Source organism: Prunus persica, chromosome G8 (assembly GCF_000346465.2).
Source record: "Prunus persica cultivar Lovell chromosome G8, Prunus_persica_NCBIv2, whole genome shotgun sequence".
In the NCBI taxonomy this organism is placed as follows: Eukaryota; Viridiplantae; Streptophyta; class Magnoliopsida; order Rosales; family Rosaceae; genus Prunus; species Prunus persica.
In genome coordinates, this window is record NC_034016.1 from 2965918 (window position 1) to 2983437 (window position 17520).

General features: G+C 36.8%; 2 protein-coding genes across 3 annotated transcripts; both read right to left on the bottom strand.

The window, feature by feature from the left end:
- On the bottom strand, positions 3091–5034 carry LOC18767644 (early nodulin-20). Its single transcript, XM_020569623.1, has 4 exons — positions 4634–5034; positions 4384–4499; positions 3746–4171; positions 3091–3410 (listed from the first exon to the last, which is right to left on the bottom strand). Exons 1-4 carry the CDS (start codon positions 4761–4763, stop codon positions 3339–3341), a joined length of 744 nt encoding a protein of 247 aa, XP_020425212.1. The 5' UTR covers positions 4764–5034; the 3' UTR covers positions 3091–3338.
- On the bottom strand, positions 7848–13558 carry LOC18766228 (G-box-binding factor 4). Of its 2 annotated transcripts, XR_002272959.1 has the most exons (5): positions 12570–13558; positions 12377–12448; positions 10890–10919; positions 8773–8913; positions 7848–8684 (listed from the first exon to the last, which is right to left on the bottom strand). XR_002272959.1 is itself a non-coding variant. In XM_020570503.1 (4 exons), exons 1-4 carry the CDS (start codon positions 13332–13334, stop codon positions 8833–8835), a joined length of 948 nt encoding a protein of 315 aa, XP_020426092.1. In that variant the 5' UTR covers positions 13335–13558; the 3' UTR covers positions 7848–8832. The 2 variants fall into 2 exon arrangements, 1 of the variants encoding a protein (XP_020426092.1); XM_020570503.1 differs by having other exon boundaries at positions 7848–8913.

Below are 17520 nucleotides of genomic sequence, written 5' to 3' on the forward strand. Positions count from 1 at the left end.
CAAGAATTCGATATGGAATTGTGTTTGGGCCAATTTGGTTAAGAATAAACCAGAGATTCTGTTTGGATTCAAGATCTAGGCGGTTGCATCTAGATTGAGTCTCTAGATTGCCTACGTACCCTTTAAAAGGGATCAAACCAACAAAGTTCGAAATTTGGGAAATTAATGGGTAAGTGTGGCCTACTAATTTAGAATTTGTGTCTTTGAAACAATTTGGAGATTTTTACGATTTTCATAGGTAAATGACCCATGAGAAAAATTGGATGGTTTTGTACTATTTTTCTTATTGTCAATATCCAAGAAAATAATGCACAATTTTGATGAACCCACTAAATTTCTAAAATTGACATTTGCATTTGGAAAAATGTTTGGGCGAATTTGGTTAGGATAAAACAGGAATTCAAATTTGGTTGCTGTTGCATCTAGTGGGATGCTAGACTGCCTGCGTACTCTTGACAGAATCAAACCGACGTAGTTCCAAAAAGATTCTTTAATTTGCGTGGTTTTGTACCACTTGGGCATGTGACATGGTTTTGTACCACTTGGGATTTGACGTAGTTTTGTACCACTTGGGATTTGGGGTAGTTTTGTACCGTTTGGAATTTGGTGTAGTTTTGTACCACTTGAGTCTTCACTTGTTGATTTGGGAATTAATGGGCCTTTTTAATTTTGAGGCCATTATTCCATAATTTGTGGATCTGAGACTTTGCACCAACTGTTTCCCATTTGGATTTTTAATAGACGAGTCCATTGTGCTTGAGATTTGCAATAGAACATGCCCATTGTATTTTAAACCGTTAAGTCTTGAGATGTCGGCTTAAGATATGAAGTTTGAGCTCATTGGGTCTGAAGCCCATTTTGTTATCCCTTTCTTTTTACAACTTCTTACCGGGCCTGCAATTGTCACGGTTTGAGGTGAGCACTTCTTGTTTTTGCTTTAAACCACCTTAGTTGATAAGCCCAACCCAACTTCCTTGCATTGGTCTCCCTGCACTTCTTTTTGTTTTGTTTTTGTAGCGTCATAGCCCTAGAAATTGATTTCACATAAATTTTGAGGCCATTATTCCATAATTTGTAGATCTGAGACTTTGCACCAACTGTTTATGGCATGAAGGAAAACAAAGCTTTCTTCATTGTTCCCCTTTTTGGTGGTAGAGTCCTTGAATTTTTTTGATTCAAGGCTTTGATTTTGATTCAAAGCCAAAGGCAATCATGTGGTAGGCCTTCTTGGATTTCCTTCTTGCTGGCATTAGGACTTGTTAGGTTGCCACATGCCAAGAGAAGAAGATGTGCTTTTGTTTCTTTGCTTTTTGCTTGCAGTGAAGTCAGACTTGGTGACAGGACCTGACCCAAATTCCACTTTGGAATTTAAGCCGAACCCTGTGCATGTCCAACATCTGGTAGATGCCTGGCACATTTGACCAAAATGCCCTTCTAAATTTCCTAAATTCTTTTTCTTCAAGCATGACTTCTGTCGAAAATTTGACAAAGTCTACCCTAACTCCGAAGCCAGTGAGCTCCCAAAAGACCTCGTGCTAGATGGAGGTGGGCATGTACATATAAGGCACATCAACCCCTCTCCATTGGTCGATGTGGGATGTTACACTTGGAGTTGTGATTTGCCCTTGTGATGGGTTTGAGATGGTTTCCACCATCATATGAGATCAATCCTTGCGGATTGTTTTGGGTGCTTTAAGCCTCATAGTGACTTGTTTTGGATGCTTTAAGCATCGCAAAGAGAGAGGCCTTGCGGTAGGGGTGGGCATCGGAACCGAAGAACTGATCAACCGAATTAAACCGGACTGGAAAAAATTGAAAGAAACCGTGTTAATAAAAAAAAGTCAAACCCAATTCAAAAAACTGAACTGAACCGATTCTAACCGATTTCCATTCCGATTCTATACCCCAACAAATCGAGCCGGGCCGAATTGAACTAGCCAAATTTAAAAAAATTAAAAATTAAAAATTAAAAATCCAATACTATATTTTTAATCTCATAACTAATATTTACCCAAGTTCAATTTCAAAACATCTCTCTTTTCTAGCCTCAATATTTCTTTTTGTATGAAATTGGATTATTTGTTAATTTTCAAGCCAAAAAAAATAAAATTTCAGTTGAAATCTGCATAAACTTGTGCAGTAATGGCCCATTGACTTACTTTTTGGTTGCATTTTGGCCTACCCGAAATATGCGTGTTCATTTAACTACTCTCCTGATCAATCTAAATTCTCATTTTTCAGGTATTAAATTTTGGATTTTAATGTGAAAGCCACGCTAGTTTTGAGCCTTCTTGTGTTACTAATCGCACAATTTATACTCCTCTGAACTTTGAATCAATCAAATGAATTTTAGTGCCTGACAAAAGAAAGAGAATTGAAGTTCAAGACTCCTTTTCAACACTCTCTCAAGCTCAACTCGAGGTGTTTCGTTTAAGGATATGAAAAGAAAGAAAAGAAAACAAGGGACATAGTCAAAAGTTAACAAAAAAAAGTTGTCACGTTGAAAATTATTACTGAAACAAGTTATACTCCCAGAATAGAGTCTACCAGAAAAGGCTTCATCATTGCATTGCATCTGTAATTCTCTTCAGGGCAACAGCATAATCATTTATTCCATCATGTGAATATCAATTAAACTTGGATTCTATGTAGTTCTTCTTCTGTTCACCCTAAGTTGAGAGGTAAGGCAGGCACTATGCCCACCACTTATCCAGCCACAGGCAAACATTGAGTTGTTCAGATTCTAAATATTTTCTTTAAATTTTTCATTAAAAAAAATATTTTTCTTGCAAATTTATTTGGAGAAATGGATCATTTTTCTTGAAGTTTATATGGAGAAATGGATCACAGGTCATGAGAGTGATTAAAATGGTTCAGAACATCATTCCTTTTCACATTGTTGGGATCCAAAGTGCATACCTCAACCACCAGCCTACCAAATTGCTTTAGGTACCAATATGCTGGGTGACTTTAGTCAATTGATTGCTTTATGACTTTCAAATTTTAAATTCTTCCAAAAAACAAAAAAACAGAAAGAAGCAGAAGAGGAAAAGAGCAGGATAAAATAGAAAAAGAGAGAGTAGCAATTGATTGCATGCCAAAATTAAAGGAGCAAAAGTGGTAATCATTTCCAAAGTAGGGACTAAGAGCATCTCAATACATGGTAAATAATCATCACTCTTAAAGTTACTTTAGACTCAAACACCACACTGCCTCTCTGCTCTGCCTGATCAAGATTTACCCTACACCAGATTTAATTTACTTACACATATTACAAACCATCTCTCTCTCTCTCTCTCTCTCTCTCTCTCTCTCTCTCTCTCTTCTTCCTTACCTTTTTACAGCATCAGGAAAAAAACCACACAAAATAGAGCCATTTCCATTTGAAGAGCAAATAACCCCACCAACACCTGCAGTTTCCACCCACAGTCAGTACAAAAGAAACCCAATCAACATCCCATCAAAACTCGAAGTAAAAAAGTAAAAATAGAACATTTACACAACATTTTTCATTATCAACTGCATATAGATGTACATTTTCATGTATGTAAGCATATGTGCATACTTCATTATTATGTACTGTGCTAAATTTACAAATGAATAAATTTAATGAGATCAAGAACCTATAATCAATAACTTTACACATACAATACTAATCGAAATTTGAACATCTAATTCAAAATCAATTAACAACGAGCGAATCATCCGATCAAAAATTTAAAAAAGATAAAGAAAATTGAGGTACCTGCCCCTGTTGGCCAGAAGTTGGTAAAGGGCGTATTGTAGCAGAGTCAACTTCACCAGTAGGCAGAGGAACTGCAGGGTTGCTGTTAATAAATGGCATACCACGACCACCACCTTTGTCTGGTACAGCCACTGAAGAACTCACGCTTGGTTGTGGGCTGGGAGAGAAAGAAACTTGGCGAGGGTGGAATGGCCATGGATATGATGGAGAAGATGACACTGCTCCTCCTCCACCCGAGCTTGGTGTTGGGGAAGCCATTGGAGGAAGCTGTGGAGAAGTTGTTGTTGAACTTGAACTTCCTGGTGGTGCTGCTGCTGAGGAAGAGGAGGTGACTCTGATAGCCAGCTTTTGGGTCTCTTGGCATGTTTTGAGCATAGAGCCATTGTTGAAGGCAAAGTAGAAGAAACCAGGGCGTGAAGGGTGCCACTTTTGCAAATGTAACAAGAATTTTGGTAAGAAAGCTAAAATATTTTAGACAATTATGACATACCCAGATGGAAACTACTTCTTTTAAGAATTTTCTTGAAAACATAAGTTCAAAACAGAGTAAATTGAACTATTTCTCAGGAAAAATCAGAAAAAAAAGAAAGAAAAAGGTTTTTTAAGTGTGTGTTTGAGAGAGAGAGAGAGAGAGATACCGTGTAGGAGGTGGAGTCAGGTTTGTTAAGAAGTGTGGCTTGAGTGAAATTGCAGAGATCGAAGGCTCTTTGGTTCTGGAAAATGTAGAGGTTGTGCTGATACTTGTGCTTAAAAACTGAAATGCTCAAGACAAAAAGTGTTAGAAGGGAGCCTAAGTAAAACAATGCTTAATTAATTCAACCAAAAAAAATAAAAGTTTCAAGTTCTTGAATTTGTTGGGGTTTTCCCTTTTCAGTTTGGAGCACTTACTGATGGAGTCTCCTACATGAACAGTGGGGTTTTTCCACTCTGAAACCCCATCTACTAGTATTGTGGTGGAGTGAGAATGCTGGAAGAGAAAAGAGAGCAAACACAGGAAGATGAGCATGGAGAGCTTCATGAAGAGCTTCTCTTTTGAATCTTTTTTTTGTTTTTTTGTGACAGCAAAATATTAGATTAGACAGAGGCTTTGGTCCTTTGTAGCCTTGCTATCCCTGCCTCCTTCCTGCTTCTGGGTTTTTGACAAAGAAAAAAGGGTTTTTGAAAAATGTGAAAAGAGAACTGTGAGAGGAGGAGAGTGGCATAGAGACTGTTAAAATGTCAGTGGTGCTTAGCTTTTTCATGGGAAGAGTATGAATGGATGACAGACATAAATGTTGGAGATTGTGTGGTGTGTTTCTCATTATTTTAAACAGTGAAAGGTTGAATCATCTTGTTGGTAGAAAAATTTACCATTAAAGAACAAAGCTTTTAAGAATTATATATGATTAAAAAAGGAAAAGTTTGAGAAGTGATTATGAGAAGTTTGGGTGGCTCTGATTGTTGATGATGGGCATTATTATTCTAAAATGATTAGCTCAGTGATTATCAACCTGCAGTCTACATTTTCAATCCAAATAAACTAATGTCTTGGGGGGTGAGGAGCGGAAATCACTTTCTTTTATGAGGCCCTTTTTAAATTTTAATTTATTGAATCCATAAATAATGTAATTAGGCTCATACTTCGATGCATAAAATAAGGTTAAGGGAATAAAATCTTTAAAGTCTCATTCTTTTCCTTCTTTTTATCTCCTCCTCCTCCTTTTCCCAAATTATATAGTTGTGGTGAGAATGGAGTACCAGACAGATGTGAGAATCCTCTTCTTGGCCTCTGGCAAAGCCAACAGCAATCTGCCATGTTATAAAGACAAACGGAAAGCAACTTCTCCTTACCAATTATCAGAGCTTTTGGAGGCTTGGTAAACTCAAACTGTCATCAATTCAAACACCCTACCTTTTGTATTTCTAATCTTTTGAACTCCAAAATATATAAAACCAACAAGGAATTTGTAGCTCCACTCAAGATAACATTTACTCCCACTGTAACTTAAACTTCAAATCAGCAGGATCCGTATAAGGTGAGAGCAGAACTTCAGTGAGTTGGTTTTATTGCGTAGACGTGCTAAGTGGCAAGACAATCCAATTGAAATGGAATATGCATTTAAATGTTGGCACATCATTATCTTTTAACTTAATTGTTTTGCCATTTTATAGTGTCGCATGAAAGACCCTATAAAAGTTTTGGTTTCTATGTGTTATTATGGTCATCAATCACAATGTTAAGCGCTCGTTAAGTTGGTAGGATGAGTAGTTTGAGAAGTGACAATAGTACCATTTAAAAGTTTTAACGAAGAAATTAAGAAGTTGCTAATAATTCATTATTATTACTTCAAGTACATTGCATTTCATACAAGAGTGTGAGGTGAGTATAAAAAAATAAAAAAACAAAAAAAAAACTAAACAAGTAATATTACGAGAGTGAGATTTTGAACATAAAAACTTGAGAGATAATTACGTACTCTTAATTATTTGAGTTACAAACTCCTTAACATTGTGTTTAGTTTTATGGGAAGGGCCTCATGTAATGTAAGTTTTGGCCTAACACCTTGGCACTGCAATGCAAATTGCATAGAAAGAAGAGGAGTGGCGTGGAGGCAGAGAGAGCAACACATGCCTGCAAAAGCAAACCTTAAATTTGATTTGTATTTGTCGATGAGGCCAGTGGGCCGATTCCTACTGATATTAGCCAAACGACGAGAAGCTACAATACAATAGCACCGGGCAGGAGGGACCACAAGACAAACACAACGCAGTAAGCTTCGAAAGGATAAAAGAGAAAACTATAAATATACTTCATCTCAACCATGGTAAAACCTACTCCTATTTAGAGATGATCTATGCTACCTGACCCAGGAAAAAAAATAATATTTGTCAGTAGTTTTATTAATTCTAATTCTTTAGAGCCACTCTAGCCTAACTCAACTGGTCGAGTCTGTATTCTTCCTCTCTCTCAGTTGTGAACCTCTTTCGGCCTGCGTGCCCTTATGGGTCTATGTTCTGTTAGTCTTTTTTTTCTGCATTAAAAAATAAAAAAAGGGCATTTGACTTGGTCTTCGGGAGCAAGGCCCATTGCAGACAAGAGCTGAAAAGGCAAAGCAACTCTTTCACAAATAAAGGTATGGATGAAAAGGTATTTCGAAAATGGAAATTGTCACCTAATCTAAAATATTTTTCTTGTACTAGGAGGGTTTCAAGTAAAATGAATTTAATTTAAATTTGTAGGGTGGAGCCGAGAAGTATTGATGAATCTCTTGTTATGACGTGACATGCCAATTCTGCTCCTTGTCTATTAATTCGTCTAACGCCATTTGCGTGATAAAATTTCCTCTCTACCTACACTCACGAGGATGAGCCTCTACATTTTATGTATTGCATTTGGTTCATGAACTTGAGCACAGAGAGTAGATGTCAAATCTTATTCGGACTAATAATGAACAAAGATATTCATTGACAAGCACCAGCATTCTCCACATGATGACGCGATCGAGAAAGATAAAAGTAAACAAACACACAACAATTCAATAACGCGATCGAGAAAGATAAAAGTTCTCAAATAGTTTGAAGCCAACTCTCCCTCATCAACTCCTCTAATCTGCTGATTCTTTGTATTTATCTCTGCTATAGTTAGTTATCCTTTGTCTTTGTATTATCATTTACATGCTGATAAGACGTTTGTTTTTATCACAACATTGTTTGTTATTATATGAGAACAAAATTCTTCATGGTATCTAGAGCGTTCTGACCAACATAATTTTTTTTCTTTTTCGATCCTATATTCTTCTTTCCTACTCTTCCATGACATGTGGTAGCAACTCTGCTGCTTCCTCTCTTGCTGCTGTTCCCAATGTTACCAATCATCTTTCCAAATTGTTGTCTTACATGAAATGGGCTCATCTACCTTATCCCCAAAAACACAAAATCACATACTTAATTTCTTTTGAGTTGGATCTGTTATGGACTTTGGCGGTCCCACAATCAGCTAATTTTCTGATAATATTTGCACTAATTTTTTCTGATGTAGTCTGGGGTAGCTAGCTAGGTTTGGGTTAGATTAATGGTGATAAGTTGGAAGTTCCTGATGTGTTGTATATCAATGTCATTAAAAGACTGGAATTTAATTTTCTTAAGCACTTTCAATATAAACATATACAAGAAGGTTGCTAGCATATCATGAACTAATGGGAATCAAACAGCAATTCTTTCCTCAGGTAGTTTAGACACTTCTTCAACTTCAACCTTGAAGGGTATTGTTGCTCTCAGAGACTTTGTACTTGTACCAATTTGCACACACCAGAAAGTAGTGGCTCCTAGAGCAGCAATCAAGTAATAGAAGTAATCTAATCTCCCCCAATTTCCAGCTGCAGTCCCCTTAGTCTATGCTGATTAACAAGCTACCATTTCAGTGCCAAGATTTGGTTACCAACCTCACTGCCAAACCAATTGCATGAGTGACCTGTACAGGCTTTAACCTAAGACCTCAAATTTTACATGTTATCAAAAAAGAAACGACAATGAAAACGGAAATTATTGGGAATTATAACAACAATAAATATATTAAAAAAGAAATTTTGCCTCCAAGTAAAAGGGCATACATACACCCAATCCCTCTCCCCTCCTTTCCTTGACAAAAAAGGAAAAGAACAAAGGGTCTCTAGTAAGGAACTAAAATGCAAGGTCTCCTTAAAGTTATAAACATAGCACTCTAGCACTACTAACCATCGATCTTTATCTATTTCCGAATAGGTATAATAAGCCATCTAAACATAATAAACTAATTCTGGATCCTCTGCATCACCCTTGAATAAATAACCGGGGGAGAAGAGGTTTTCATTACCTCTTAACTACATACATCATAAGGCTCTCTACCTCTATCTCCCTCGTTGATGCCATCTTTTTCTTCAGTCACAAGGAATGCCCTTTCATGACTCGGGTTGCAATATCTCTGAAACCAGAGTAGCTCTTAGGAAATGATAAATCATCAGCTGTAAATATCTAATTGAGACACTCAGATTCCTAGTCCAATGTCATACTTTTTCCTCCTATGCCTTGGAACAACGTTCTTCTGCGTCACACCTCAAGCATATACATTCTTACCACTGCAACGAGTGAACTCTCCGGAGGGCACGGGCTGGTCTTCGCTTCTCCACAACCGGAATGACTTTTTCCATTAGCTGCAGCACACATACACAAGAAAGTCAACTACATGATAGTCGCTATTGTCCCTCATCTTCCAATATCCTATTCCTCTGAATCAATTTTTCATCTAACCTCACTCAGATGCATAAATGACACTGAAACCAATACTCATGGATGTCAAATATTGCCAAAACTCAAAAATTGGGAAACTATTCTTCTCTTCCCATATAGACTATATAAAGATGCAGACACATTCTTTAAAGAAATTAGTTTTAAAAAAAATACATTCAACCCACTTGATTATGATCTACTGCTGATCCATTAATCTTCAATATTTTCCCCTTCTACAGTTTCATGAGGAAACAAATATCACCCACAAGTTTCTCAGAGTATAAAAGATGATTAAATATAACAGATATATCAATTTCCACAATCACACTAAGATAAAATCTCAAAGCATGTGTTTTCTTGTTTAGTTACATTAATACATGCAAACATGCATGGAAGTCTATAATAAAGCTTCTAACCAAACCATTTCCCAGTCATTATAAAGGTTCACCATACTGATTGTCTTGACTACTCCAAACCCAAAGCTTAAATAATATGGAGGACCATGACCATATAATAAGAATGTTCCTTTTTATAATCATATTGACCATAGTGATACTTTCCTAGTGTCTTCCCTTGTGGACGTAGACAAGGATCCAACTGCGCATCTTGGTTGCACAGGTTCTTTCAATCATAAAAATATTCCTTGATCTATTTCAATTATCTCATAGCAGTGTCCCCATAAAACAAAATTCGCTCCCTCCAAAAAAGAACCCATGTTTGGAAGATGTATTTGGCTAAGGCAAAGTGTTTGGTAATTTTAGACTAAACTAATACAAATTAATACACGTACATTCAAAATAACAAAGCTATCAGTCTTAAAAAATGAAACGACTGTGTAAACATTGGTCTGAGCAAAACATCCCACGCCTAAATAGTTATATATCATCAAAAGAAATGATCAACATTTCACTATGCATTCATGCTGTATGTTTGCCTCAGTCATGAAAAAAGGTAAACCAAATTTGAGAGGCCAGGCTTTTGGATTAATTATTTGTTTCAGTTTACTTATTTTTTGGTGGGAGGAGGGAGGGAGGAAATGACACATGATCTTCTAACAAAAATGAATGTTCATATGAAAAATAATACTTGGGGGCAAATTGTTATTCGGGATTGACAAAAGATTCAGGCACACTTCGTACATTAAAGAATTTAGCTTGACAACAAAACAGAATATCATAGAGAGTCAAAAATTTCTTATTATATTGGAAGCATTGAGAGATCATAGAAACCCCATTACTAATGAAAAGATATTTTGAAAAGAAACCCACGCTTCCAACAGAAAAATGATAACAGATTTCCTCTGTTAAGTAGAAACTCTAAATATCTTATCTCTAAACATTATGCTACATGAATAGATATTGTGAAACGAAACCAATGCTTCCAACAAAAAAAAGATAACAGATTTCCTCTGTTAAATAGAAACTCTAAATATCTGATCTCTAAACATTATGCTACATCTATGCCCACAAAATATATAGTTCAAAATGAAGGATTATTGGTGCAGACTTTCTAGTTTCCTCTTCCTTTTTTGGGCAGGACTTACAAAATAGTTATAATGTTTTATTCACCACACCACCACACACACCCCCCTCCTCTTCTTTTCCCTTTTTGGGATGATTTTGGCACTAGGTAATTTAAGGGTATTTTTGGGTGCCAAAATCATCAGCTATTTTTTTTGGGTGCAGTGGAGATATAATTGTAACGTTTCACTTGTAATTTCTGCATTTTCTGTTTACGCCTAGATGGACACATTGACTACCTCGTAACATATTTTTCATTTTATCAAAATTTTATGTTTCTTATCCTAAAAAGAATTGCTATAGGCCAAAGACCAGAGTCCGATAAAATGCAGTCCCTTGCCATATCAATAAATTACTTGCATCAGGAGCAGAATGAATACCTGCTTACGTCTTTCCTCAGTCCTCTCAGTCTGCAATAGAAAATATTTTGTTAAACAATGGAGCATGCAATAAATGTCAAGGGCTACAGAAGTAAGCAATTAAAACACAAACAACTCTGTTGAATATTTTCTGAAGAATGTTTTTTCACTCAGTCTGGTGGCACGTTACATAATTTTAGTTAGTCATTTTTTTCTTTTTGGTGCTGGGCATCTGTTTGGCCAGCATGGTTAGGCCTCTTGGCTCTCTTTGTTATACTTTGTGGACTGCTTTGCAGTGTGTTTGTTCTTAATAAATTTCCTTCGTTCAGAAGAAAAAAAGAGCAAGACACAGATATGAAAGTACAAGGTCTTAACATCAACTTAAAAACCAAACACATTACAATTAAGATAACTGAACAGTACATGACTTTGCTCCCACAAACTCATGAACCAAGTCTTCATGTACATACATTAGAATTCCAAACCCATTTCTCTTTGTATAGTATACTGAGCAAGACGAATGCAATTGAGACAACAGGCCAACTATTAAATGTTCAAAATTGGTTCACTGACTTTCAAAAGCAAGCTTGAACAGGTTCACAGGCTTGATCATCTGTCTCATGGATTAAAATTATTTGTAAAATTCCGTAATGTTATAATGGAATTGAAACTCATTTGCCAGACTTGAGTTAAAATTCATGTAAACTTACTCAAATTTTCCTACTTAAATTAAATTGTCACTTAAGAACACCTAGATGACGTATGCAAGTACTTCAAATAATTTATCTGTGCACTTTGAAAAAACGTAATGAAATATAATTCAGCCATTTTGTATGAATACATATGCATAACATAAATATGTAGATATCTACATAAGATTCATCTCTATAAAAAAAATAATAATAAGATCTCATATATATATATATATATATATTCAGTCAAGCCTCTTATTCAAGAGCTTGGTCATGAAACATAGCTTGACCCCGACTTAACTATCAAGCTTGAGTTTGTTCACTTACAGCCCTGCTGACAAATGATAAATAAGTTTTCAATGGGATGAAACAGGACAGAGTAGTGGTATTTTCTGAAAGTACGACTATAATGCTTTAATGAAATACAAGTGGAAGTTCGTCATAGCTGATCTTTTAATGACACAAATGAAAAATCAATAGCTTTCACCATAAAAGGCAGACTGGTATTATAAATAAGTCTTGAGATTGCCTTTCATCACCATATGTTTTTCTTTTGGAATTGTGTATTTGTAACTGACACGGTGTTTGCAGCCTCAGAAAACGAGACAGATGAAAGAAAAACTAGTTTGTTGCAAAAGTTTAACATTTAGTGTCAAACCACACTAACTATCCTGAATACTGATGGGGACTCAAATACAACTAATTTTGTCCCCATAACCCAGATGTTCGGTTCTGAAATCACACTACTAGAAGCACATTTGCAAACCACACAATTCAGTAGGCAACTAGAGAACAATACAATACCAATTTAATTACCTTCTCTTTCAAAAGCTGCTCGTTCTCCTCCTCTAATCTGACCGCCAATGATTCCAACTCCACTTGGTAAGCCTAAAATCCAAAAAACCCACAAACAACAAAACACAAAATAAGTATTAAAAAAAAAAATGTATATATATATATATATATAATCACAAACACCACAATTTAACCATTTCCCCAATTTACACACCTGCTTCCTCTCTCGGGACCTGGCCGCTGACTCACGGTTCTTGATCATCCTCCGCTGTCTCTGCTGCGCCACCTTATCCATAGGCTCCAAAACGGCGCGCCCTCTCTTCCCTCTTCCCACTCCTCCACTCCCAACCATCTCAACCCCATTCCCAAACCCAATTATCGACCCTTCAACCTTATCAATCGAACTGAACGGGCTGAGCTGCGGCATCGGATCAAACGAAAATACACCGCCGCTCAATCTCTCCGTCTCCGGAGGCGGCATCGCAAGCGGCATATCCTTAATGTCGTCCTCCTCCACCGCCCCGGCCCGAGCCAAAAAGTCCTCCAGAGTCATCAAATCATCCGGAACCTCCTCTTTACACCCCTTCCGAGCCTCGCCGGACACAATTTCCCTCCAGACCTCGTCGACGGTCTTCTGCGGCACCGCCGCCGAGGAGCTGTTCATTTCTGCGGCGGCGTCAGTGTTGATTAGGGTTATTTGGGCGTCGAGGAGGGTGGCGTCGGTCATGGGGGTGGGGTTCGGGTCATAGAGGAGGCCGTCGATGGTCATCGAGCCGATTGGCATGGACGACGTCGTATTGGTGCTGTGATAATCACTGATGCCGTTGCTGTGGTTGTTCAGGGTTTGGGGGTGAGCGGAGGAGGAAGATGGGGTTGCTGAGGGTTTGGGTTTTGTAGCGGGGGAATTGGAAGAAGGGCGTCGCGAGAGATCCGAGTTTCGTGATCTTGACGACGACGACACTAGTTTTGACGACGCCATCTTTTCCGTCGCCGATTTGTCAGGCCTCTCTCTCCCCTCTACACTCTACACTGCAGACTCTGTCCACTCTCTCACTCTCTAGAAATTGGAGTTTTTAGGGTTTGGTTTGTTTTTTCCGTTGGGATCAGGAACGAAACAAAGCGCAGCAGAGCAGCAGCCTTTTTCAACGAGCGAGCAGTTTCACATTCCAGAACCTGGTTTTTATTTATTTTGAATTTTTCGATGGGACCGACCAAACAGAATCATATAGTACCGCCGAGTACCGAGATTTATGATTGCGTTGTGTTGTGGGTCATACGGAGTACCCACGCGGGCCCCACAGAATAGCGAAATCAAACAGGCGGGTGCAGTGAGTACGTAGGTGATATCGTTGTAGGTGAGTATAGCCGGTTGGCCGAATTTGAATGCGTTTCCGAGTATACTGTTGATTGGAAAAAAAGAAACGAGTAATGTTGTTGACTGGGGGCTACAGTTCGGGAAATCCTAGCTGTACGGGCGGCTGAGACGGCTGCGAGCAACCCTTGGAAAGAGAATCACTGAAAACCCGAGTATTGATTTCTTTCAATTTTTATTTGAGATATTTATTCATATATTTATAAATAAATAAAAAGAATAGATATTTATTCATATATTCATTATTAGCACTAATAATATAGATAAATTCTATACTATTTAATTTTTTATAAATAATACATAAAAAAAAATTTCAAAAAATGACAGCTGACCCTATTGAATTTAATTTTGATTATTAAATTACTTTGATGCTCTATTAAATGTTTTGAGATTTTTTTATGAGGTTTTGAGGTGGGGCTTGTTTTAAGAAATCAATAGCCATTTTATAATTTATACGAATTTAAAAGTGTTTTTATTATATTATAAATGAGCTTTGGTTGTATTTCTAAAGTCCATTTCATATAATTTTTTTTATAAATAAATTAGGTCCCTATTTTGAGTATAGCCAATAATAAATCTCCCTTTTTATTTCTGGTCCAAACTTTAATTGATGAACACCATGGGGAGAAAGCATTTTTTTATTTATTGAAATGATCCTTGAACTTGTCTTCAGTTTGTATTTTTTATCATACAACTAAATTATTTACTCTAATAGTCCCACGATGTTGCCCTCAAATAACCGTTAATTCAAACTAAAATATACAAAATGGTCCATGAATTTGTGCAGAGTTCCACTTTGGTCATCCAACTAATTGTATTAAGTCATTTAAAATAAATAAAATTTTAAAAATAATCTATCTCCCTTTTTCTCATCACAGCCATCATCCAAACGACTTACCCTCCCCACCTCCATCATCACTCACACACTCAGCCAATACCACAAGCCACCCCTCACATCTCTCTCACTGTTATCGGCAAGGCCGATTTTGACTTTTAGATGGTGCACGTTAAAAATTAAAATGAGGCATTTTCCTTTGCAAAACTCATATTTAAGACTTGAATATGTTTGAGAATATATGAATAAATACTCGGAAATAATATAGATTGGAGAGATTTTAGAACAACCGAGAAGAACATGGTATTGTGAATTAAATAAAGAGTTTGTTTTCCATGGAGAAGTAAACCATGAGAACCAACTGGAAAGAGGAAGCGTGTATATGTTTGCTATTCGAAGGGACGTACATTAATGTTTGCTACATTACAAGAAGTACGCGTCTACTGTTCAATTTTCTTTTTAGCATCAATTGGGTTTTTTTTGGGGTCAATCTGTTGGGTTGTTTAGATGTGGGCCATTATTGAACAGATGTTCCTTTGTTATATGTCTCCCAAAGGTTCATTTGGTAGTGAGAGTTTTATATGTGGCCTTTCAGCGAGGTTTTATATCTTAACCGTTGGATCATATTAATTAATTTGATTCAATGACTAACCAATTTGATCCAATGATTAAAAGATAGGACCTCACCTAAGGTCCATATAAGGCTCTATAATGACTCTCACTAAAGAATTCTTGCTACATATAAACATACAAATTTTGGGGCCCCTCATCAATGGAGGCCCAGTGTCGTTGCCCTTCGTGCCATGCTCAGGGTCGGCCCTAGTTATTGGTGTGCTCAAATATGAAATTGGGTGTTCGAGGAGGAGGGAGTGCTTGGCCGAGTTAGTGTTTGGGAGGAGACCAAGGGGTAGATTGGGCGGGAGAGTAGATCAGGGTGCTCTAGTCACTCCCAACTCAAGGTATTCATATTATTTCAAAATTACAATTCGGTCCTTCCACTTCAAACATGCATAACTTCCTCATTTTAACTCAGATTTTCGAACCATTTGTGCCTTAGCGCTTGCGACCTTAAGTTTTATATTTCTAGCCAAAAATATTAATTTTCAAGCTATAATTTCTTAAATATCCTTAATTAAATCATAAAAAATTACTTAAAGACATTTTCATCCACCCCCAACGACCTGATCCACTCTCTTCCTCTCAATATGCCCCTCTCCTTCTCAAAAAATTATAGTATGAGAAGTTTGATTCTGACCATATTTGTTTTTCACTGTTTTTCTTGTGTCACAGACTCTCACACACACACGCTTGTTTGATGAATTAAATCATTTCCTTTTAAGCTACTAAGGTATGTTCATTTTTGAAATGGATATAGAAAATTTAGCTTAATTGAGTTTTGTTTTCTCTCTGTCACTCTCTCTTTGTCTCTCACGATTTGCTCTATCTTAACTCCTCATATATGCCAAAAAAAATATATTCAGGTATTGTGGGAGACAAAACAGAAAAGGTCTTGAAAATGGAGAGAATAAGAGACTTTCCTCCGTTCTAATCACTATGTTGGTCAGTAATGCTGCTTTAAGTTCAGTTAATTAGTGGATAATTCCTTTTGTTATCGGTTAAGGATAGTTAAATTCATGTTATATGTTTTTGTAAATGTTTTTGCTATCTCAATTTGGGCCCTTTATATGTGTATGTGTTTGTAATTCAAAGTCGTACCCAGTTTGTGACGGGTGCATTGTGCTGATTGTTTTTTTTACCCAATTTTTGTAAATCTTCTGTAACAGCATGCACTACACAAAAAAAGTGGCAACAGTTACCATTATATGGTGATATTTGGTGACTAATGCTGGGGTGACTAAAGGCTTCAGTCACCAAAAATTAGTCACCAAATAATGGTGTTAGGACCAATTTTTGGTATATTGGCAATTTCTTGTTACAAAAACATAGAGTAGGTCTTTGAGTGTAACCTATAGTTTTCAAGTGATGTTCTACTATCCTGGAGCAGTGTGGCTCAGAGACAATGCCAAGGTATGTTTTGCATCCATGCATTCATATTTGCATATTTGCAAGATCATCAAAAGTGGTTGTCAGATGTACAAAAAAAGGACAAAATGTTTGCGTAGAGGTTTTTGAGAGTTTATATTGAAAACTCATATGGCTGTTCCTTGTTAGCCTCCATGAGTGATTAAATCATCATATTTTCGTATATGTGTGAGTTCATGAGCATTATGCATGTTGGTGATCAGAAATCGTGCCGTGAGGTGTGAGCAGTCGAGACCAGAGTTGTGCCATCTCTTGTTGACGAAGGAAGACAAGATCGCTGGTTGGGTTGAGTAGCAAAGATGAGTAGGCAAGTCTGCCTTGTGAGCGTTAGTCTTGTGAGTTGAGACTTGTAAGACATTTTTGTATTCTTTCTCATAGTGATTTGTTCTCCGGCATAGTGCCTGCATTTGTTTTCCTCATCTTGAAGTTTTTTATTGCGTCAACATATCGTGTGTCCTTTATGCAATTGTTTGCGTTTTATTTGAATTTATTCTGCTGCGTATTCTGGAATTTTTGCTTACAGGATTGTTACAGTATTTCAATCCTACTATAGTGTTTGAGTATTAAGAAACAGATCAGTTGGCCATTCTAGAGAATTTCAAATAGTAACTGTTGCCACTTTTTTTTTTTTGGTAATGATGATACGTTACTAACCTTAATTTTTTGTGATAAAGTAAGATTCTTAACTTGATGGTTCATGTAATAAAAGAAGTTAAGATAGGTGACAGTTTTTTTAATACTTTTTTTTAATTATGACAGCTCAACCTAGATTGTTACCTCCTGGAAGCTTCTTGCTAAGATGCTTCACCAATTTGGTTCAAGGCTGTTTCATTTTCGGACAACTTTACATTCAGATGTAGAAAAAGAATTCTGTAGTTAATGTAACAAAAGAAATAAAAAACATGTCGAAGAGAA